Consider the following 23,647-nt stretch of genomic DNA (forward strand, 5'->3'; position numbering starts at 1 on the left):
ACTCCCCCAGTGATTTGCCTTGGTGTGGTGGGATCAGGTCAGGTGCAATTCCCACACTGTGTCTCCGGTGCTGTCCCTTGTATCGCCCTTAGTCACTGAGGGGCATCATGTCTCATAGTAGGGCCAGCCAGGTTGTTCTCTCTGTGGACTGGCTGCTCTACTCAGGAACATCATCCTCACGGCCTGGTGGGCCAGGCTGTGTTCCACTGTCTCCTCCTGCCCCTTCATCTGCTCCCGTGTGCTCTGATCAGATATGTCCATCTCCCGGAGCTGCAGAATCAATGTCATCCTTTGAAACAAATTCTTTTCGGGGGAGGGGCAGGAATCCACTTAATTTTTAGTGCTGGGATATTGCATTCATACCTTGCGGCACTGGGTTGAAGTCTGGTCCCACTTTCCCTGGGGAGATATAAACAATACCCTCCCTTTGGGTGGATTAGTGCCCCATGCCCCCACTTCCCGTTTCTTCCTTATATTCATCCTTTTATTTTCCTTTCCCCACCTACTCCATTGTTGTCTACCATGTGCATCCCTGGTTTTGGTCTGGTCTCTGCCATACTACACAGTCTTCACCCCAGAAATGTTTGTATACAGTAGCTTTTTCCCCTATGCTACTTTTGCATTAAAAAAAATTTTTAAAGAATTTTTTTATTTAAATTTTTTTTAATACTTACCTCAGCGGGCTCATGTGGTACTTGTCCTTTTGTGCCTGACTTACTTCGCTTAGCATGATTACCTCCAGTTCTTCCCATGCCGCTATGTGCCTCATACGTTCATCACTGCTTTTTAGTGATGCGTAGTACTCCATTCTATGTATATACCACAGTTTTTTAATCCAATCGTCAGTTGATGGAAATTTGGGTTGCTTCCAACTCCTTGCAATTGTGAACTGTGCCGCAATGAACATTGGAGCACACATGTCTGGTCTTGGTTTGTTCCTTGCCTGTTCTGGGTATATGCCCAGGAGGGGAATTGCTGGGTCATATGGTAACTCTATTTCCATCTGTTTTAGGTATCGCCAGATTGATTTCCATAGTGGCTGTACATACTTACAGGCCCACCAGCAGTGGATGAGAGTTCCTGTGTCCCCACAGCCCCTCCAACACTTGTTGCTTTCTGATTTTTTGAATTGGGCTACCTTTGAGGGTGGCAGGTGGTACCTCATTGTTGTTTTAATTTGCATTTCTCTTATGGCTAAAGATCGGGAACATTTTCTCATATGTTTGTTGGCCATTCGGATTTCTGTCCCTGTAAAATTTCTGTGCAAGTCCTTTGCCCACCTTTCAAGTGGGCTTTTGGTTTTTTTCTTTTTGGAAGCTAGCAGAGTATTGTAGATTTTAGTAATAAGGCCTTTGTCTGATGTGTCATTGCTAAAGAGGTTTTCCCAGTCTGTGGAATCTCCTATTACTCTCTTGGTGAATTCTTGAGATGTACACATGTGTTTTATATTCAGTATATCCCATTTGTCGATTTGTGCCTCCTCTGTGTTTGTGTCCTTCCCTATTTCTGATAGCCTGTGTATTCCCTGTGCCAAAGTTCTCAAGTTGGTCCCAATTCCCTCATTGATGGCCCTAATAGTTTGGGGTTTAACTTCAAGGTCTGTGATCCACCTTGAGTTTATTCTTTTGCATGGAGTGAGATAAGGGTCATGCTTCATTTTTCTGCATGTTGATACCCATTTTTTCCAGCACCACTTGTTAAAGAGGGCATTGGCTTCCCATTTGATATATTTGGGGCCCTTATCAAAGATCAGCTGTGTGTATGCTGATGCTTTTATTTCTGGGTTTTCAGTTCTTTTCCATTGGTCTGAGTATCTGTCATTGTACCAATACCATGCAATTTTGAGAACTGTGGCTGCATAGTATGTGCCAAAGTCAGGTAAAGCAAGCCCTCCCACGGTGTCCTTCTTCTTGAGGAGTTCTCTGCTAATTCTGGGTTTCTTCCCATTCATATGAAGTTGGTAATCAGTTTTTCCATTTCTTTGAAGAAAGATGATGGTAATTGTATCGGGATGGCATTAAACTTATATAGTGCTTTTGGCAGAATTGACATCTTAACTATATTAAGTCTCCCAATCCAAGAGCATGGAATATTCTTCCATTTGTTGAGGTCGCTCTTGGTTTCTTGTAATAGTGTTCTATAGTTTTCCCTATATAGATCTTTTGTTTTTTTAGTCAGGTGTATCCCTAGATATTTCAATTTGTTTTGGCTATTGTGAAGGGTACCACCCTTTTGATCTCTTCTTCTGTGGTCTTATCTGATGTGTATAACAGTCCGGTGGACTTCTGTTTGTTGATCTTGTATCCTGCCACTCTGCCAAACTCCTCTATTGCTTCCAGTATTCCCCTTGTGGAACTTTTGGGATTTTCCATATATAGGATCATATCATCTGCAAATAACGATAGTTTCACCTCTTCCTTCCCCAGACGTATACCTTTGATGTCACTTCTTTACCTTATGCTGTTAGCTAAAACCTCCAGGACGATATTAAATAGGAGTGGGGACAAGGGGCATCCTTGTCTGGTCCCCTTTTTCAGTGGGATTGTGTTAGTCTTTTCTCCATTGACTACCACTTTGACTGTTGGTTTTTCATATATAGCTTGTATTGTCTTGAGGAACTTTCCTTCCATTCCTATCTTCGCTAGTGTCTTAAACAGGAATTGGTGTTGGATGTTGTCGAATGCTTTTTCTGCGTCTATTGATATTATCATGTGATTCTTATACTTTTTCATGTCAATGTGACGAATAATACTAATGGTCTTTCGTATATTGAACCATCCCTGCATCCCTGGTATGAATCCCACTTGGTTATGGTGAATTATTTGTTTTATATACTTTTGTATTCTGTTGGCTAGTATTTTGTTAAGGATTTTTGCATCAATATTCATTAGGGATATCTGTCTGTAGTTCTCGATTCTTGTGGGATCCTTGCCCGGTTTGGGTATCAGAGTTATACTAGCTTCATAGAAGGAGTTTGGGAGTTTGCCATCTTTTTCTATGTTCTGGAAAAGTTTGTGTAGGATTGGTATTAGTTCTTCCCTGAATGCTTGGTAGAATTCTCTAGTGTAGCCATCTGGTCCATGGAATTTTTTTGTTGGTAATCCCTTCATAACCTTTTCTATTTCTTCTATTGCTATGGGTCTGTTGAGATTCTTGATGTCCGCCGAGGATAGTCTAGGGAGGGATAGTTTTTCCAGGAATTTGTCCATGTCTTCCAAATTGTTGAATTCATTGGAGTACAATCCTTGAAAGTACTGTGTAACTATCCTTTTGATTTCATTAGGGTCTGTTGTAATGACCCCTCTTTCATCCCTTATTCTTGCTATTGATTTTTGTTCCCTCCTTTCTTTGGTTAGGTTTGCCAATGGTCTATCGATCCTGTTTATCCTTTCTAAGAACCAACTTTAACGATACTAATTTTTTCCATAGTTTTTAAATTTTCCCTCTCCTGAATCTCAGCCCTGATTTTTATAATTTCTTTTCTTTTGCTATTAGTAGGGTTGTCCTGCTGACTCTGCTCTAGTTTTTGTAAATTTTGTGTCAGCGTATCCATCATGATTCTCTCTTCCTTTCTTAGGTGTGCTTGTATTGCTATGAACCTTCCTCTGATGACTGCCTTTGCTGTGTCCCATAAGTTTTGGTACGTCGTGTGCTCATTTTCATTGGTTAATAGGAATTTCCTGATTTCATCTCTGATCTGCACCAGTATGCACTCCTTTTGCAGTAGAGAGTTATTCATTCTCCAATTATTTGCTCTTATTTTCTTTGTCTTCTTTTTGTTGATTTCCAGTCTTATGGCACAGTGGTCAGAGAGAGTGGTCTGTATTATTTCAATGTGCTTAAATTTATGTAGATTTGCCTTATGCCCCAGCATGTGTTCTTCTTCGAATATGTGCCATGGGGACTTGAAAAGAATGTGAACTTTGTTTTATTTGGATGAAAAGCTCTGTAAATATCTATTAGGTCAAATTGTCTAATTGTGGAGATTAGCTCCCTAGTCTCCTTGTTGAGTTTCTTTCCCTGTGATCTATCTTTCTCAGTGAGTGGTGTATTGAAGTCGCCCATTATAATTGTCGAGTCTGTGATTTCTTTCTTAATCTTTTGGAGTGTTTGTTGACCTATTGAGCTGGTCTCTCATTCGGGGAATATGTGTTTACAATGCTTAGTGGTTCATTCTCTATCATTCTCTTGAGCATTATATAGTGCCCCTCCTTATCTCTTTTTATGGTTTGCACTTTGAGGTCAATTTTATCCGAGATAAGGAATGCAACCCCTTCTTTTTTTGTATTGCTGTTTGCTTGGTAGGTCCTTCTCCAGCCTTTGATTCTCAGCCTATTTTTGTCTGTAGCCTTGAGATGTGTCTCCTATAGGCAGCAAATTGATGGGTTGTGTTTTCTAAGCCATTCTGCTAGTCTCAGTCTTTTAATGCCTGAGTTCAGGCCATTGATATTCAGGGTTATTATCTCAATGTGCGGACTCTGTGATGCCATTTTATACCTTTTGTGTTGGGAGTTTTCCTACTTTCTTTTATCATTAGTATGTGTTTTGTGTGTGTTTCATTCTTGACTTCTTTCCATCCTTAAGCCATTGATCTCTTGGGGTCTGTTTTCTCTTTGTTGTGGTCTGGGTGAAGTTTTTCTATGTGTTGGTCTCTTATTTGTGCTTGGTGAGTGTTGTTCTTCTGCCCATACTGAGTCGGCGAGGATCTTTTGTAAGGCTGGGTTTGTTGTAACGTAATTTTTGAATTTTTCCTTGTCTGGGAAGACTTTTACTTCTCCATCGATCTTTATCGATACTTTGGCTGGGTAGAGTATTCTTGGATTTGCGTTGTTTTCCTTCAACTTTTGGAATATGTTACTCCACTCTCTCCTTTTTTTCATAGTTTCTGCTGATAGGTCTGAACATATCCTTATGTGGTGACCTTTATATGTGATTGCTTTTTTTGCCCTAGCTGCTCTCATGATTTTCTCCTTTTCCTCAAAGTTGGTTAGTTTAACTATTATGTGCCTTGGTGATTTCTTCTTGGGGTCCCGTCATGCTGGTGTTCTTTCAGCCTCCAGGATGGTTGCTTGGTTTTTATTCATTAGGATGGGGAAGTTTTCCTCCAAGAATTCTCTCGCTACTGTTGCAGATGACGTCTTTGTGTGTCTTCCTCCGGTAGGCCAAGAATTCTAATGTTGTTCCTCTTCATAGCATCAGACATAGCTCTTAGGTTTTCTTCGGCTTCTCTGATTCTCTTATTAGATTTCTGTTTGTTTGTTTGTCCTCCCAAACACTGATGCGGTTCTCTGATTCCTCCAGTCGATTCTCAAGGAACATGATTTTGCTATTGTTTTTCGTTATTTCCTCCCTAAGCTCCTGTATTTCCCTTTGGTGTATGGCTTTTATCTCCTCTATCGTTTCATCCTTTTTCTGTATTGTTTCCTTCATATCCTGCATGACTCCAAGCAGCATTCTGAGAGTTTCTTTGTATGGCTTCTCAATGTCTGCTTCTTCTATGTATGTTGCTATGTTCAGCACATCTTCTGCCTTTGTCTTTTGTTTCTCCTGTTTTTTCGTTGAGGTCGTTGGGGCTGATGGCTGTTTGCGTTGAGTTGTTTTTGAGGGACCAGGTGCCATTTTCTAGTCTCTCTCTGGAAGACTTATAGGAATGCTTCTTCGAAATGCCTACAGCTGATTTTGCTAGGTTATTAACCTACCACGTTATCTTCCTGTGGCTTCCCTATCAAGGGAGTGCCCCAGATGGCAGGTCGGCTGCCTGCCCCAGTGTGGCAGGGGCTGGGCTGAAGTTCCTGCTATTGGTTTGAATATTGAGAAGTGTTGGCTGAGCTGCCTTATGTCCCCAGGTACACAGGCAGGAATTCCCTGGTGAGGAGTCAGAGGAGTATCCCCTAGAGCAAGCAGGCCTTTCCCTAGCCTTTGGCTATCTATGCAGTGTGGAGCTCACCTGGCTGGGTGTGGCCCAGGCGCAAATGCCCTAGGGCAATGGGAGTGTCCCATAAGTCTGCAATGGAGTGTGAGAGAGCAGTTCAGGAACAAGAGGGGGAGCAAAATTAAACAGTGAGATCAGACTGTTCTGGGGTACAGGGAAGCGAGGGAAGGAAAAGCAACTATGCAGCTGAGTCCCACTCCCTGCCTGTGGACCTGCAAGGGCCCACTCCCTGCCCCAAGCCCCAGCGGCAATCCACAGCTGAGCCCCAAGAAGAGTCACAAGAAAGCTGCTGCGCAGCCCCCAGAGAAGTGAGGGTGCAGAGAGCAGAGATGTTAACTGGCACCGCCGTGTAGCTGAAGCTTGATCCCTGCCTATGGAGCTGTGGGGGTTTGGGTTCAGTCCCTGCTCAGCCCACGCAGCATGGCAAGCTGTGGCTCTGCCCTGAAAAAGCCCCTGCGCAGCCCTCCAAGGCTGCGTGGGAATATAGAGCAGAGACACAAACAGAAGCAACAATGCAGCTGAATACCTATCCCTGCCAGTGGAGCCTCAAGGGCCCTGTCCCTGCCCTGAGGCAGGCAGGGGGAAACTGTGGCTGCGCCGGGGCCAAGCCCTGCTATAAGCTCCAAATGGTCCCGGCTTGGGCAGACACAGCAGCTAGGCTAGGGTCGAGCCCCAGCCGGCTTCCACTGAGGTAAGCCAAAAGCCCCCAGCCCCTCAAAACCCCGTGGATCTGAGCCTACTTATCTTTATGATGCGCCTCCTGCGATTCAGTGGTGTTGAATTTCCCTCTGAGCAACTCTCCTGGGCTGGATTCTGCGGAGTCCCTCTGGTATGTGTTACTCCATCGCCATCTTCCCGGAAGTCTCCGACTCTATTTCTAATATATATATTAGATGACCTCTAATTTTCCTATATTCATACACCCCACATTCTAAGTTTGATAATTTTTAGATTTTGCAGCAGTTGCTCCCTCTCTTGAATTGTGCCTGTCAATAAATGAGGAAGTTCAAGACCTCTCTCCCACAGGCTTTTCCAGACTCACATCATTATGGTTCACTCCATTCCAAGAAATGAGCTCCACCTCAGTTAAATGTTAAGTTGCTTCCCACTAAAGGGGCTTATCTTTGGTACTATCTTTGGCCAATTTCCACTTCCAATCAGTAACACGTTTTGATGCTATACTTAAAGTTTTCAGTAGCTCTTTCTTCCAAAGTGTGAATAAGAGCTCTTCTTCATAGTCTGTCCTTAGTCTGGAAGGTCCCAGGAAACTTGTTCACATGGTTGACCCTGCTGGCATTTGAAGTACCAGTGACAAAGCTTGCAACATCACAGTAATACACAAGTGACAACAGTACAACAAACTGACGGACAAGAGGTGCTATGTACTGCTGTGATGCAGAACTTGAACATGGATCAAAAGGCACTTGCTTGAAAGAAGAAGGGTATACCCCAAGGTTAAAAATCAGGAAAAGTGTGCAACAGGTTTGTATCCCTTCACCATACTTACTCAATCTGTATGCTGAGCAAATCATCAGAGAAGCTGGTTTAGATGAAGAAGATTGAGAAAACAAGACTGAAGGAAGACTTATTAACTTTGCTAGCTCAAAGTGAGGTTGGCTCAGAGCACTCTGTAATAAAGGTCAAGGATTGTCGCCTTCCATATATATTACAACTCAATGTAGGAAAAGAGCAAAATCCTCACAATTGTACCCATAGTATCATCGTGGTAAATGGAGAAAATGTTGAAATTGTAAAGGATTTATTCTTACTTTCACCCACAATCAATGCTCATAGAGGCAGAAGTGTAGAGATCAAAAGACATGATGTATTAGGTAAATCTGCTGCATAAGACCTTTTTAGAATATTGAAAATAAATTATGTTACTTTAAGAATAAGATGCCCCTGATCTAAACCATGATATTTTCAAGGGCCTCATATGTATATGAAATTTAGACATTGAATAAAGAAAACTGGTGAAAAAGTGATTTAATTTTGAAACTGGAGAAGAATATTGAAAGTACCACGGGCAAACTAATCTATATTGGAAAAAGCATGACCAAAATGCCCTTAGAGTCAAGGACAGCAAGGCTTCATATTAAATACTTTGGACACATTGTTCAGAGAAACCAGAAGGACATCATGTTTGGTAGAGTGGCAGTGAGAAAGAGGAAGACTTTTAAGGAGTTGGATTGACACTGTGGCAGCAAGAATGGGCTCAAGCATAGAAATTGTGAAGGTGGTCTAGGACCAAGAAGAATTTCATTCTGTGGTATATAAGGTCGCTATGAGTTGGAACCTACTCAATGGCACCAAACAGCAACATTATGGCAAGGATGACAATGGATTTGCATTCATTTTGCCACCCTGCCCCCTTTTTTTAAATGACATTTAAAGATGGATCTTAAGGTACAATGCTGTCTGCGATAAGATTAATTCTGTCCAACCATCAAGGAAATCCAAACAATACAATTATTCAAAACTTTGGGCACCAATCACAAAAATGAATGATGTAGAAACTGAAAAATTATACCAACCCCATCAGTTGGAAATTGAGTAAACATGCAATCAAAATGCATTTTAATCTTTGGCAATTGGAATGCAAAATATAGAAATACAGAAAAAGGAATAATAGGGGTTTGGTGATAGAAATGAATTTGGAGACAGAATGGAAGAATTTTGCAAGACTAAATGACTGGTTCATAGCAGATATGTTTTTCAGCAACACTACAGAAAATTACCCAGATTTATTCCTCCAGATGATTGAATACATCTGTGGGAAGAGTCCGTGGAGAATCTCACTGGTAGAAGCTAAAGCCTAACTATGCTCCCAATTCTCCTTCATTAGTCCTCTACTATGTATAGAAAGGACTTCATTGTGATCATGTGGAACTTGTACATGCATCAAGAGGCAGACAAAGGAAAGATTGCATGGTTTAAAATCAGGATAGTTGTATCAGGGTGTATCATCTGGCCTTGCAAGCTTATGCTGAGAGAATAATTGGAGAAAATGGATTATATAAGCAAGAATGTGGCATCAGAATTAGTGGAAGGCTTCGTACAAACCTTCCATCTGCAGATGATACAACCTTGCTTTCTGAGTGAGAGGATTGGTATTAAAAATATTGAAAGTACCAAAGGACAATCACATCTCCCTTGAAGGGTACAACGAGAGTGCTCCTTAGAGGCAAGCATGGGGAGCCTTTGTCTCACAGACTTTGGACTTGTTGTCAGGAAAGATAAGTCCCTAGATTTCTGACTTGGATTTTCTGGTATGCCCTAGGTAGTATGCTAGGGAACAAGATCTGTATAGTCTAGGTAGCCTACAAAATGGGCTTGAGTCAGCAATAATTGAAAAACAAACAAACTCTACATCACATGCATGAGTATCAGGCATAGTCTCATCTTTGGGGGACCATAAGGCAATGCCAAGTATTGTACCAAAAGGCAAAAACGCTCTTTCCCCACCAACAGCAGTGAGATCATCTTTTGTGGGACAGACATTCTGTCCCTTCCACTTGGTCTTGAATCCCCACCGAGTGTATCAAATTCTATGTTCACACCATATAGATGCCTACATGCACTGCCACCTGGCATGGACTAGTAATCCTTTTCTGTTTCCCAGTTGAGATGAAGTCCCTACTGGGGAAGTCCTCTTTAAAGTATACAAATGAAGGAGTAATAGAATGATTACAAGTGTTATTTAACCTTATTACTCCATTGCCTTTAAGGGTGGCTTGTGTGGGTATTTAAGAGCTTTCTCTCTCTCTCTCTTTCTCTCTCTCTCTGTCTCTCTCTCTGTCTCTCTCTCTCTCTCCCCCCTCCCTCACTCCCTCCCTTCCCTCCCTTAAACCCTGTCTTGCATTTGGCTTTATAGCAGTAATTCATACAATATTTGTCTTTTTGTCTGATGATACCATGAAGTAACTCATGATGTGGTTATTGAATCTGGAGAATATCACACTGAGTTAAGCAGATCATTTTTGTTTTCCGTGATATATTAGTATTCCATTGTGTGTGTGTTTGTGTACCAAAGTTTCTTCCCCCACCTTCTACTGATGGACTTTGGGAGTGTTTGCAACTACTCACTAGTGTGAACAGTACTCTGAACATGGAAGTGCATATGTCATATTGTTGTCTGCTATTTCTTTAGTGTACATACCCAGCAGGAGTTGCTGGGTCATATTGGATTTTCATTTCACAGTTGTTTTAAATAGCACCATATTTCTTTCCACATGGTTGAACATGGTAATAGGTATTAGCTCCATTTAATACCTCCAACAAAACTCTTCTCCAATTGTCTATTATTTTGTCATACTGTGGTGCTTATATTCCTGTAAGGCTGGAATCTAATCTATGTCATTTGTTATTTCAAATACTAGCAAGGTCACTCAAGGTGAACTGTTTTAGCAGATCTTTCAGATTAAGAACAGACCACAGTGAATGAAGAGGCTTTCAACTTCAGTGGAATAAGCCTCTGAAACCTTATGGGTAGCATGGAAATATTGTCACAGACTGAAAACCAAATGAACATCAACAGATGAGTAGGGATAGTGCCAGAAGATTGCCCCTCGGGTCAGAAAGTACTCAGCTATGACTGAAGAAGAACTACTTACTCAAAGGAGAGTTGACTTTAATGACAGGGCTGGTGTAAAGCATGAGAAAAAAAAGCCTTGGCTCCTTCATTTACTGATGGGAAAGACCAAAAATGAGAACAAATAACTGCAAATATCTATGAATAATTAGAACTTTATATCAAGTATGAATCTAAGAAAATTGGAAGTTATCAGAAACGATGGTGGAATGCATGCACATCAATATACTAGACTTTAGTACACTTAAGTGAACTAGTGTGTTTCCCCAGCACAGTTTTATTGGCATGTCATTCACATATCACACGATCCAACAGTTCTACCACATCAAGAATAGGAGCTCTGGTAGTGTAGTGATTAAGAGCTGGGCTGCCCTACAGGGCACAACACTGGAGAAACAGTGAGGGAATTGTGCCCATCTGATCCCACCAGATCGAGGAAAAACACTAAGGGCATGCAACAGAACAGCAAGGGCAGCAGAGCAATGAAGGCCCCAGGGAATACCAAAAAGAGACCATGGGCCAGAGCTATCACCATATCAGACTCGATCGGAAACACTCCTAAAGGCCAACAAACAGTGCTTGAACTAACTAAAGGATTTTCTTTGTTGCGGTTGTTGTTTGTTATTGGCTTTTGGTTGTTTTGCTTTCTTTTGCTCTGTCTTGTTTTTGTGCATATTATTATCTCTGCAAGTCTGTCTAAATAACTAGACTGGATGAACAATCTGGAGGAGAAAACAACAGGACCAATGGTTCTCGGGGAGACATGGAAGAAGAGCAGGTGGGGGAAAGGAAGTGGCATTAACAAACTCAGGAAAAAGGGAACAACAAATGATCTAATTTGTTGGTGAAGAGGTTATAGGATGCCTGGTAGGGCATGTTCAAGGGTAATGAACAGGAGAAGAAATACTGAAACCCAAATGAAGCTTAATATGATAGTGGGACAAGAGAAAACTAAAAGGAAATAGAGGAAAGAGCTAAGAGGCAAAGGGCATTAATGGAGGTCTAAATAAAAGCATGTATGTATGTATGTATGTAAATATATTCATATCTGAGGATGGGGAAATAGATCTATCTGCCTATAGTTATAGGTTTAGTATGAAGGTAGCAGATGGGCATTGGGCCTCCACTCAAGTACTCCCACAATGCAAAAATTGTTCCATTAAACTGGAAATCCATGATGCTCACCTTCCTGATATGACTGCTGAAGAAAAATCGTTGCATAAGCAAATGTGGTGAATAAATCTGATGGAGCACGGTTATCAAAAGATATAACGTCTGGGGTCGTAAAGGCTTGAAGGAGCAATTAAGTAGTCATCTAGCACAGAAGCAACTAAGCCTATATGGAAGAAACACACCAGCCTGTGTGATCACAAGGTGTCAAAGGGATCAGGTATCTGGCACTGAGGTAATTCGTTTATTGTGCCAACCTGGCGTATAAATACAAGTGGGTTTAATTGAAGAGCAGAGGGATTAATGGCTCTGTGAGCCTCGTCTTTCAAGTTCTTGGGTCTCTTGCTTTGAGATGGTCAGACCAGGTTGCCTTAGCAATTCCCTGCTTCAGCTTGCAAGGCTGACTTTCTGAAAGACATCCCCAAGGAGAAGACACATGGACCTACTCAGATGCATTCCTTGGTGCTGGAGTACCCATGTGGAGACCGCTGCCAGCGCTGAGATGTTTACACATTCGCTGATTCGGCTTTCCCCCTGCAGTCCACATCACTGTGTCTGTTTTGTGAGATGGAGGAGAACTTTGTGGATTGGTGTCAAACATGGATTAATGAGTTAAGGTTTGACTTGTGGGCTTTGGCAGCACTGAGTTGGGATGCTTACTGATGTGCATTTAAATTTTATATAAAACTCTCTTATACATAAGTTTCTATGGATTACCCAGACTACATTAGTAATCAAAGAACAAAAAATTAAATTGTGAATGAGGGGAACAGCAGATTGAGGACCCAAGGTGCATTTATAGGCAACTCCTCTACCTCCTAAATGCTTCTTCCTCCTACCTCTTCCCGCTCCCTTTAATGATCCCAAGTCTACATTATGAATCTGGCTAGACCAGGGGATGTACACTGGTACAGATACGAACTGGCAACACAGGGAATCCAGGACAGATGGTCCCTTCAGGACCAGTGCTGAGAATGGCCATACTGCAAGGGTGGAGGGAAGGTGGAGGTGGAAAGTGGGAATCGATTACAAGGATCTACATATAATCTCATCCCTGGGGGATGAACGACAGAAAAGTGGATAAAGGGAGACATTGCACAATATAAAACAGGACATAATAATAATTTTAAAATAATCAACGGTCCATGAGGTAGGGGGAGCGAGATGGAGAGGAAAATGAGTTGATAGCAAAGGATCAAGCAGAGAACAAATGTTTTGAGAATGATGGTGGCAACAAATGTGCTTGACATAATGGATGGATATATGGGTTGCAAAAAGAGTTGTATGAGCCCCCAATAAAATAATAAAAAAATAAAAAGGAGTTGGGAAGCAATCTGCAGGTTCAGTAATTTGAAACCACCAACAACTAGATGGCGGAAGACTGGACTTTCTACGCCCTGAGAAATTACATTAAAAAACGCACAAGGGTCTGTTATGAATTCTTGAACATGAAAGTAATTTTGTTAATTTACATCATCTGTAACCTTTCAGTAGAATTTTGTAGATTTAAAAAAAATCATCTTATTGGGGGCTCATGCAACTCATCACAATCCATACAAACGTCAATTGTGTAAATCACACTTGTACATTCATTTCCCTCATCATAGATTTTGTTTTTATAGTTAAATGTAATCCTGAGTAATTTATTCTCGTCACCCTCTAAATGAGATTGAGTCTTGATTTCCTTTTTTGAATGGTTATTCCTGCTATAGAAACATATGATTTTGTGTCCTGTGACTTAACAGAATTTGGTTCTGAGTTCTGGTAGTTTGGGGATTTTCTGTATTAGGATCATGACATCTAAACTTAGGGCTCCTTTTATTTCTTACTAATAAGAAGAAATACTGGATGCTTGCTATTTCTTTTGTCCCGTTGTTCTGACTAGAGCAAGGCAATATTAAGTTCCAGTATATTAGTTTCACAACAATGATCATCATTGTGTTGATTATTCACTTTAGAAAATTTTCAGCCTTTCTTCTTTATGATTTTTTTCCTGTGAGATACTTATAACTGTCCTTTATTACATTAATGAATTCTCTTCTACTCTTTTTTCTTATAATAACTATATTCTATTAGTTATATGTAAATATGTTTACTTCTCTACATGATTTTAATATACCTCATTTTTAAGGTATTGTAGTATATTATGCTTTATTTTTAAATTTTTATTAATTTGGAGTTAATACTTAAGTCATACATAGTTTAGTCATGGCAAGCAGAATCAGACAATCACTACCACAACCAGTTTCCAAACATTCTTTTACACCCCACCCCAACCCTTATTCTCCTTACAGTCCATATATGTCCAATCAATCATAGGTTTATACACTAAAAACCAGAAAATCATATAACATAACTTCAAGCGGATGACCCCCAATGGCATACACTTGTGAGGTACACCCTCATATAAACAAACCAAAACAAAGCAAAAATACATAAAATGTTGAAAACAAGATTGGGTCCAGCATACATCAGAGGGGGGAATCAGTTGCTGTTTTCATTACGAAAGAATGCTGGATTTATTTTTAAATTCCGTCTTGGAAAATTTCAGAAAATAATGTTTTTTTTCTTTCATTCTGTTATTGTTACATATACTGATTCATCCTCTTAAATTTAAATAACATTAGATTCTGGGATAAGTTCTTTGGTGGTATTATATATTATTTTAAATAAGATGTGGGATTTTATATGTTAAATTTTAAATAATCTTTGCATGGGTATTCATATGAGATGCTGGTTTGTAATTTTCCTGTGGTGTCCTTTTCTGTTTAATCTCAGGGTATAGAATGGATTATGAATAGCCTGTGCTTTTTATTTATTGTATTTCCGTTTTCCCCTGTTGCAAAGTTAGGTTTTTATACGTTTTATTTTTAAGGTCATTTTTTAAAATCTTTTTATTGGGGCTCATAAGGCTCTTACCACAGTCTGTACATACATCAATTGAGCAAAGCACCCTTATACATTCGTTGCACTCATCATTAACATAATTCACCTACCACTTGGGTTCCTGGAATCAGCTCGGCTTCCCTTTTTTTCCCCCTTCCCACTCCCTCTCCGACCCCACCCATGGTCCCTTGTTAGTTTATAAATAATTATTATATCTTATCTTACACTCCCCGGCGTCTCCCCTCACCCACCTCCCCATTGTCCATCTCCCAGAGAGGAGGTTACACATAGATCTCCGAGATCGGTTCTCCCTTTCTACATGCCCTTACCTCCTGGTGTCGCCACTCCCACCGCTGGTGTTGAGGGGTTCATCTGTACTAGATTCCCTGTGCCTCCAGATCCCCACTGCACCACTGTACATTCCTCTGGTATAACCAGGTCCGCAAGGCAAGGTAGAATTGGGGTCATGATAATTGGGAGGGGAGGAAGCTTTCAGGAACTAGAGGAAGGTTTTGAGTTTCATTGTTGCTACACTGAACCCTGAGTGGCCCATCTCCTCCACACTACCTCTCTGAAAAGGGTGTCCAGCTGTCTACAGATGTGCATTGGGTCCCCATCACGCACTCCCCCTCTTTCACGGTGATGTGATTCTCACCACCACCCCACCTTTGTTGTTGGAGACCTGGTCTCCTCTGCCCTTCACGATCACCTATGTTGGTGTGCTGCTTATGTGTGGGCTTGGTTGCTTCTGGGCTAGATGGCCGCTTGTTTGCTTCCAAGCCTTTAAATCCCCAGACGTTATATCTCTCAGTAGCCGGGCACCATCCGCCTTCTTCACCACACTTGCTTATGCACACCTTCATCTTCAGCGATTATGTGAGGAAGGTGATCCCACAATGATTGTTTTTGTTCCTTGGTGTCTGCTACATGGTCCATTCAACACCGTGTATTCGCTTAGGCCATGTGCTTCTTCTCTGTGGACTTTGTTGCTTCTGAGCTAGATGGCCGTTTGTTTGCCTTCAAGCCGTTAAGACCCCAGACGCTATATCTTTTTAATAGCCGGGTACCATCAGCTTTCTTCACGACGTTTGCTTACACACACGTCTGTCTTCAGTGATCATGTCGGGAAGGTGGGTATCCTACAATGACTGTTTAGCAGGGCGAGGTGCTATTGTATTGGGGGATTATGCATGAGGAGGCCCAATGTTCATCTGCTACCCTACTACTTAACCTATAAATATATGTATATAAGTCTATTGCCCCCATAATCATAAATATATTTACATATGTACATGTCTGTATTTAGGCTTCTCTGTATGCACTTTGCCTCCTACTCCTTTCCTCTATTTCCTTTCGCTTTCCTCCCATCCCATTACCATGTTTAGCCTTCATTCTGGTTTCAGTAATTCCTCTCAGTTACCTTGCTCTTGGTCACTCCCTACCAGTCCTCCCCTCCCCTCCATCCTCTGGTTTAGAACCATTCGCTGTTCCCTTGTTTCTGTGTTGGTCGACACCTCCTTCCTTCCCCTACCTCCCATGCTCTCATGTCCCTCCTGGACCGTTGGTCCTGTTGTTTTCTTTTCTCATTATTTGTCCAGCCTATCTTCTCTAGGTGGACCTGCTGACATAGTAATATGTGCATACAAATGCGTATGACTTTGACTGCATCCAAGTGGCACATAAGAACATGGCTTTGACAGAAGCAACATCGACACGCTGATAAGCAGAAAAGCTACTAACATACAAAATTTACAAGGTAAAAAACAAAACAAATTAAAAAAGACAAAACAAAAAGATAGCAATTATTAAAAGAAAAATTGCTAGTAGTTCAAGGTCAGTTCGTTGGCCTTTAGGAGTGTTTTCTAAGTGTACCTTGTACCTTGTGTACCTTTCTAAGTGTACTCCTGGCCCAGAAGTCCTCCTTTATACTCCCTTGGGATCCCTTTGCTCTGCTTCCTCCACTGCTCCATTGCACGCCCCCAGTGTTTGCCTCAGTGTGGCAGGGTCAGCTCAGTTGCACATCCCCCACTGTGTCTCAGGTGCTGTCCCGTGTAGGGACATGGGTTGGTGCAGGATGTCACATCTCGTAGTGTGGTCAGCTGAATGGTCCTCTCTGTATGATGGGCTCTTCTAGCTGGTCTGTCGACTTTGGGCTTGGTGGACCCAGGTGTACTCCACTATGTCCTTTCTCCTTCTTTTGTTTCAGCTTCCTTCTGGATGTGGTGTGGTGGGTCAGTTCCTTTCCCACTCCAGACGATCTATTTTTGTTTTCTGTGGTATTCCCTTCAAGTGTGGGGGTAGGCCTAATTCTGGTGTGGGCCCGCGTGTCATCCAGCCTCTTTGTGTAGACCTCTGTACTTTGTGTTGCCCTCCTTGTTTGGTGTGTCGTGTTGGGGTCCGTATGCATGTTCCAGATCTGTGGGGACACAACCGATACTCCCCCCCGGGTGGGTTAGTACCCTGCCCCCCCCATACCATCCACTCAGATTCTCCCCCTCCTGGATCTCCCTCTCTCTGCCCCACTGCTCCTTCTTTATGCTGGGCTCTCATGTACCTTCCTAAGGGTGGCCTGCCCTCCCTCCAACTATCTATGCTTCCCCCCATTTATTGTGGGATGGATGTTTATTCTTCTATTTCTGTCATGCTGATTGTACTTACCTCAGGGGACTCATGTTGTAACTGTCCCTTTGGGTCTGGCTTACCTTGCTTAACATAATTCCTTCCAGCAATTCCCATGAAATAACGTGTTTCATGTGCTCATTGGTGCTTTTCAGCGCTGCATAATAGTCCATTGGGTGTATGTGCCAAAGTTTGCTAATCCACTCGTCTATCGATGGAAACGTAGGCTGTTTCCACGTCTTTGCTATTGTGAATTGTACCGCAATAAACATTGGAGCGCATATGACTGGCCGTGTTTTATTTGCTGCTTCAACTGGGTATATGCCCAGTAGAGAGATGGCTGGGTCATAAGGTAGATCAATTTCCATTTTCTTTAGGTATCGCCAGATTGCTTTCCACAGTGGCTGTAGAAATCTGCACGACCACCAGCAGTGGAGGAGGGTTCCTACTTCACCACAGCCCCTCCAACATTTGTTGCTCTCTGATTTACTAATCTGGGCTAGCCTCCGGGGTGTTAGGTGGTATCTCATGGTTGTTTTGATTTGCATTTCTCTTATGGCAAGGGACTTCGAGCACTTTCTCATATGTTTATTGGCCATATTGATCTCCTCTCTAGTGAAAGTTCTTCTCATTTCTTTTGCCCACTTCCTTAGGGGGTTAATTGTTTTCCTCTTTTTGCAGGTAATGATGGTGTTGTAGATTTTAGTAATGAGCCCTTTGTCTGATGTCTCATTACTAAAAAATCTTCTCCCAGTCTGTGGGTTGCCTTGTCACCCTCTTGGCGAAGTCTTTTGAGGTGCACAGGTGTTTTATTCTTATTAGATCCCATTTGTCTATTTCCAGTTCACCTGTGTGTGTAGGCTTCCCTGTTGCAGTGAGCCTATGTGCTCGCTGGGCCAGTGCTCTGAGATGAGTCCTGATATCCTCCTTAATGGTCCTGATGGTTTGGGGTTTGACTTATAGATCTGTGATCCACCTTGAGTGTATTCTTGTCATGGGGTGAGGTAAACGTCTTGTTTCATCTTTCTACATGTGGATATCCATTGTTTCCAGCACCACTTATTAAAGAGGGCATCTGCTTCCCACTTGACGTTTTTGGGACCCTTGTCGAAGATCATTTGTCTATATGCTGATGATTTTACTCCTGGGCTTTCTATTTTCCACTGGTCTGAGTGTCTATCATTGTGCCAGTACCATGCTGTTTTGACCACTGTAGCTGTGTAGTAGGCATTAAAATCAGGTAGGGTGAGTCCTCCAATTGCGTCCTTATTCTTGAGGAGTTCTCTGCTAATTCTGGGTTTCTTCCCTCTCCATATGCTCAGTTTTCCAATTCTTTGAAGAAGGTTGATGGTAATTGGATTGGTATAGCATTGAACTTGTAGAGTGCTTTAGGAAGAACTGTCATCTTTACTATGTTCAGCCTACCTAACCATGAGCAGGGGAGGGTCATCCATTTGTGAAGGTCACTTTAGGTTTCCTGTAACAGGGTTTTATAACTATGCTTATAAAGGTCTTTAGTATTTTTTGTTAAATATATTCCTAGGTATTTCAATTTGTTCTTGGCTATTGTGAAGGGTACTTCCCTCTTAATCACCTCTTCCATGGCCCTGTCCACTGTGTATAGAAACCCTACCGACTTCTGTTTATTGATCTTGTATCTTGCTACTCTTCTGTATTCTTCTATTGCTGTAAGTATTCCAACTGTGGAGTTTTGGGGGTCTTCAATATATAGGATCATGTCATCTGCAAATAGCGATAGTTTCACCTCCTCCTCTCCCAACTGGATCCCTTTGATGTCCTTCCGCTGTCTTATGTTGTTAGCCAGAACCTCCAAAATGATATTGAATAGAAGAGGGGACAGGGGGCATCCTTGTCTTGTACCCTTTTTCAGTGGGATTGTTCTTGTCATTTCTCCATTGACTATGATGTTGGCTGTTGGTTTTTCATAGATAGCTTGTATGAGCTTGAGGAACTTACCTTCCAATCCTATCTTCATGAGTGTTTTGATTAGGAATGGGTGCTGGATGTTGTCAAATGTTTTTTTTCTGCATCTATGGATATTATCATATGGTTTTTATCATTTTTCTTCTCGATGTGGTGTATGATATTGATGGATTTTCGGATGTTAAACCATCCCTGCATCCCTGGGATGAATCCTACCTGGTCGTGGTGGATGATATGTTTTATGTACCTTTGTATTCGATTGGCCAATATTTTGTTAAGGATTTTTGCATCTATGTTCATTAGAGATATTAGTCTAGAATTCTCTATACCTGTGGGGTCTTTGCCCTGTTTGGGTATCAAAGTAATGCTGGCTTCGTAAAATGAGTTTGGGAGCTTCCGTTCTTTTCTATGTTATTGAATACTTTGTGGAGGATCGGTGTCAACTCTTCCCTGAATGTTTGGTAAAATTCAGCTGTGTAGCCATCTGGCCCTGGGGCCTTTTTCCTCGTTAGGTTTTTGATGACACTCTCTATTTCTTCCTTCGCTATGGGTTTGTTGAGGTTCTTGATCTCTGTCTCAGATAATCTAGGGAGAGATTTTTTTTCTAAATATTTATCCATGTCTTCCAGGTTTCTGAATTCATTAGAATACAAACCTTCATAGTACTTTGTGATTATCCTTTATATCTCATTGGGGTCTGTTGTTATTGCCCCCGATTCATCCCTCATCCTGGCTATTGATGTTTGCTCCTTTCTATCTTTGGTAAGCTTTGCCAGAGGAGTGTCAATTTTATTAATTCGTTCATAAAACCAGCTTCTAGTTGCGTTAATCCTTTGCATTGTTCTTTTGTCTTCACACTGGTTTAACTCCACCCTGATTTTTATTATTTCTTTTCTCTTGCTATTGGAGGGGTAGTTCTCTTGACTCTGTTCTCGTTGTTGGAGGTTTTGTGCTAGCGTATCTCTCATACGCCTTTCTTCTTTTTTCATAAATGCATTCAGTGATATCAAGCTACCTCTGATAACTGCCTTTGCAATGTCCCATAAGTTTTGATATGTTGTATGCTCATTCTCATTAGTTTCTATTAACTTCCTAATATCCTCTCTGATCTGGACCTGAACCCATTCATGTTGCAGGAGATCGTTGTTTATTCTCCAATTGGTTGTCCTTGCTTTTCTGGGTGCCCTCCTATTAATCTCCAGGTTTATGGCATGGTGGTCTGAGAAAGACGTCTGGATAATATCTATGTGTTTGAATTTACTCAGACTGGCCTTGTGTCCCAGCATGTGATCTATTCTTGAGAAAGATCCGTGTGGATTGGAGAAGAATGTGAAACCTTTTGCTTTTGGATGAAAGGCTCTATAGATGTCTATCAGGCCCTGTTGCCTAATTACATTGTTTAGCTCTCTGGCCTCTTTGCTGAGCTTCTTTTCCTGTGACCTGTCTTTCTCTGATAGTGGAGTGTTGAAGTCCCCCACTATTATTGTTGTTTCCATGATTTCTTCTGTCATTTTTTAAATAGTTTGTTTGAAGAAATTTGCCGCGCCATTATTAGGTGCATAAATACTCAGTATGCTAAGTGCTTCCTGGTTTACTGAGCCTTTGAGCATTATGTAGTGTCCCTCTTTGTCTCTTTTTATATTTTGGATCTTGAAATCCATTTTGTCTGGGATTAAGATAGCCACTCCTGCCTTCTTGGAGTTACCATTTGCTTGGTAAACTTTCTACCAGCCCTTTATTCTTAGCATATGCTTGTCTGCTCACTTAAGATGTGTCTTTTGCAGGAAGCAGATTGATGGGTTATGTTTTCTAAGCCAGTCCTCCAGCCTCTTTCTTTTAATGTATGAATTGAGCCGATTTGTATTCAGAGTGATTATTACTATCTCTCGCTTCATAGTTGCCATATTCTGTTTTGTGTTTTGGGTCTTTACCTAGCTCCCTTCATATCAGTGTACTGCGTTTGAGTGGAGGGTTTCTATCCTGTCCTCTTTTCCATCTGAGACCCTGTTGTCCTGGTACGTGTTGCTGGCATGTTGGCTTCTAAATGGAGATGGGCTATACGGTGGTCTCCTGATGGTTCTAGTTGGAGCTTGATCTTCTGGCCATAGTGAGTCAGTCAGTATGTTCTTCAGGGTCGGGTGACTTGCAGCATATTTTTTGAGCTCTTCCTTGTCCTGGAAGACCCTTATCTTACCCTCTATCTTAATGGATAACTTGGCAGGATATAGGATTCTGGGGAGGCATTTTTATCTTTCAGTTTTTGGAAGATGTTGCTCCATTCTCTCCTCCTCTTCATGGTTTCTGCTGATAAGTCTGAGCATATTCTTACCTGCGCTCCTTTGTATGTGACTATCTTCCTTACTCTTGCTGCTCGTAAAATATTCTCTTTTTCCTCTAAGTTGGATAGTTTTACTATTATATGTCTTGGCGTGTTCTTCTTGGTGTTTAGCTTAGCCGGCGTCCTCTCTGCTTCCTGTATGAGAGTCGGATTCTCCTTTGTTAGGTTGGGAAAATTTTCTTCCAGAAATTCCTTTGCTATCTTGGCAGTTGATTTGTGTGTTATGTTGTGTTCCATTAGACCGATTATTCGAATATTATTCCTCTTCATAGCATCTGACATTGATCTCAGGCTGTCTTCTGTTTCTTTAATTTTCCTATCTGATTGTTTTTCTCGCTTGGTTCATTTGGTTTGAGTGTCCTCGAGTTCACTGATATGGTTCTCAGCCTCCTCAAGCCTAGATGTAGCTTCTGTGACCTTTTGTGTGGCCTCTGCTACCTCCTCTGTTAGTTTCTGCAATTCCCTTTGGTGGGTAGAATTCATCCCCTCTATTGTGGACTTCATCCCCTCTATTGTGCATTTCATCCCCTCTATCGTTGCATCCTTATTCTGGGTTGCTTCTCTTAGCTCCTGTATTACTGCAAGCAGAGTTCTGAAGATTTCCTTTTGTGGCTGATCTATATCTGTTTCTTCTATGAGTGACGTTAGGTCTGTTAAAGTGCCTCGTTTCTCTGATTTTTTTGTTGGGAGTGATGTGGTCTGTTGATTTTTCCTTGATCCTTTCATAGGCCCCATGCTTCTGGGAGACAGGGGTAACCTTATCTATGTTATTGTTAAGGATTCTTTCAGGCGATTGCCTATGACCTACTATAAGGGTGGGTCAGACTGCTGTGTAGACCAAGTTCCCTGTCGGTTTGGTGACCCGCAGTGTCGAGATGTTTCAGCAGCTGGAGTGGGGGCTGGAGACTCAGTGAGTGCCCTCAGACTGCTTTGACCAGGTGTGACAGGATACCCTTAGCCGCCCCCTTTATGGGTAGGGGGGGTTAGTAATAAAAAGGATTTAAAAGGTTAATGATATAAACATAGTTTTTAACAGATTATTGGGCAGAGAGAGAAAATATTGGAGAGAGAGGGAAGAGAATCTATAATAGAAGAGGGACAAGCTGTGATACTAGTAGAGGTGGAAGGAGAGGAAAGAAAAGAGATAGAAGGAGAATCTATAGAAAGGGGGCAGAAGAGAAGTACAAGCATTAATGAATAAGTAGGAAGGAAGGGGAGAGAGAATACAGCACAGACAGTGAAAGAAAGGGAAGAAGGAATAAAAAACAAAAAACACAAAAAAGCAACAAAAAATCCTATGCTAGATGGAGGATGTGTAGATGTGTATGTCTGAAAATTTCCCCCTTTCCCTCTAAGCGCTGGTGATGCCTAATAGAGCGCAGAGGTGGGTGAGTTTGTATTGCCCCATGATGTAGTGCTGATCTATGTGTTGTTGGGAATGCTCTTCAGCTCACCAAGCCCTCCCAGGTCCGGCTGCTCCCCACTGGCGGTCCTCGTGCTCTAGCTGGGAAGTGCTAGGGCAGCTAAGGGTACTGTGTGGAGGCACAGGCCAACGTGCCCGTCTCCTGTGGTGGCTGGGGATTGCTGCGGCAGGCAGGCTTAGGGCTGGCACTGGGGACCCCACAGGGCCCCCAGGTGGTGAGAGCCAGCTGGAGCTCACCGACGGCTCCTCAGGGACTACAAAGCTGAGTCCCAGGCTCCGCTGCAGGTGGAATGTTTGATCTGTCCAGGCTTTGAGCGGGCACGGGAAGGCTCCTCGGACAGCCACGCAGACAGCGGCGCAAAACTGCATGGGGGCAATGGCGCCCGCTCTCTGCCCAGGCTCAGAGCTCAGAACCGCACGGACAGCGGCGGCTTGGCGCCAAACCACAGGGGACAATGGTGCCCGTCCTCCACCCCGGCTCAGAGCCCAGAGCTGTGCGGACAGCAGAGGCTTGGCGCAGAACTGCAGGGGGCAATGGCGCCAACAGCGGCAGCTTGGCGCAAAACCGTAGGGGGCAATGGCGCCCGTCCTCCGTTCAGGCTCAGAGCCGAGGCCGCCACCGGGGTCCCTGCATCACCCTGGGGAGGGCACCTACTCTTGTGCCTTGCACTGGGAGGGGCTCTCGGCGGGCAGACTCAGCAGCGCGGGCCGCGGCCCTCCGTAGACGCGCAGGGTCCAGGATAG

General features: G+C 42.5%; 1 protein-coding gene across 1 annotated transcript in view; it reads left to right on the forward strand.

The window, feature by feature from the left end:
• LOC142435634 (heat shock transcription factor, Y-linked-like) overlaps positions 1-23,647 on the forward strand; it is a 43,106-nt gene extending 19,459 nt beyond the window's left edge. The window contains exon 3 of the mRNA XM_075539853.1: positions 23,211-23,647. Within this exon, the coding sequence (XP_075395968.1) occupies positions 23,211-23,647 (437 nt within the window). The remainder of the gene's footprint in view (positions 1-23,210) is intronic.

Source organism: Tenrec ecaudatus, chromosome Y, assembly GCF_050624435.1.
Source record: "Tenrec ecaudatus isolate mTenEca1 chromosome Y, mTenEca1.hap1, whole genome shotgun sequence".
Lineage (NCBI taxonomy): Eukaryota > Metazoa > Chordata > Mammalia > Afrosoricida > Tenrecidae > Tenrec > Tenrec ecaudatus.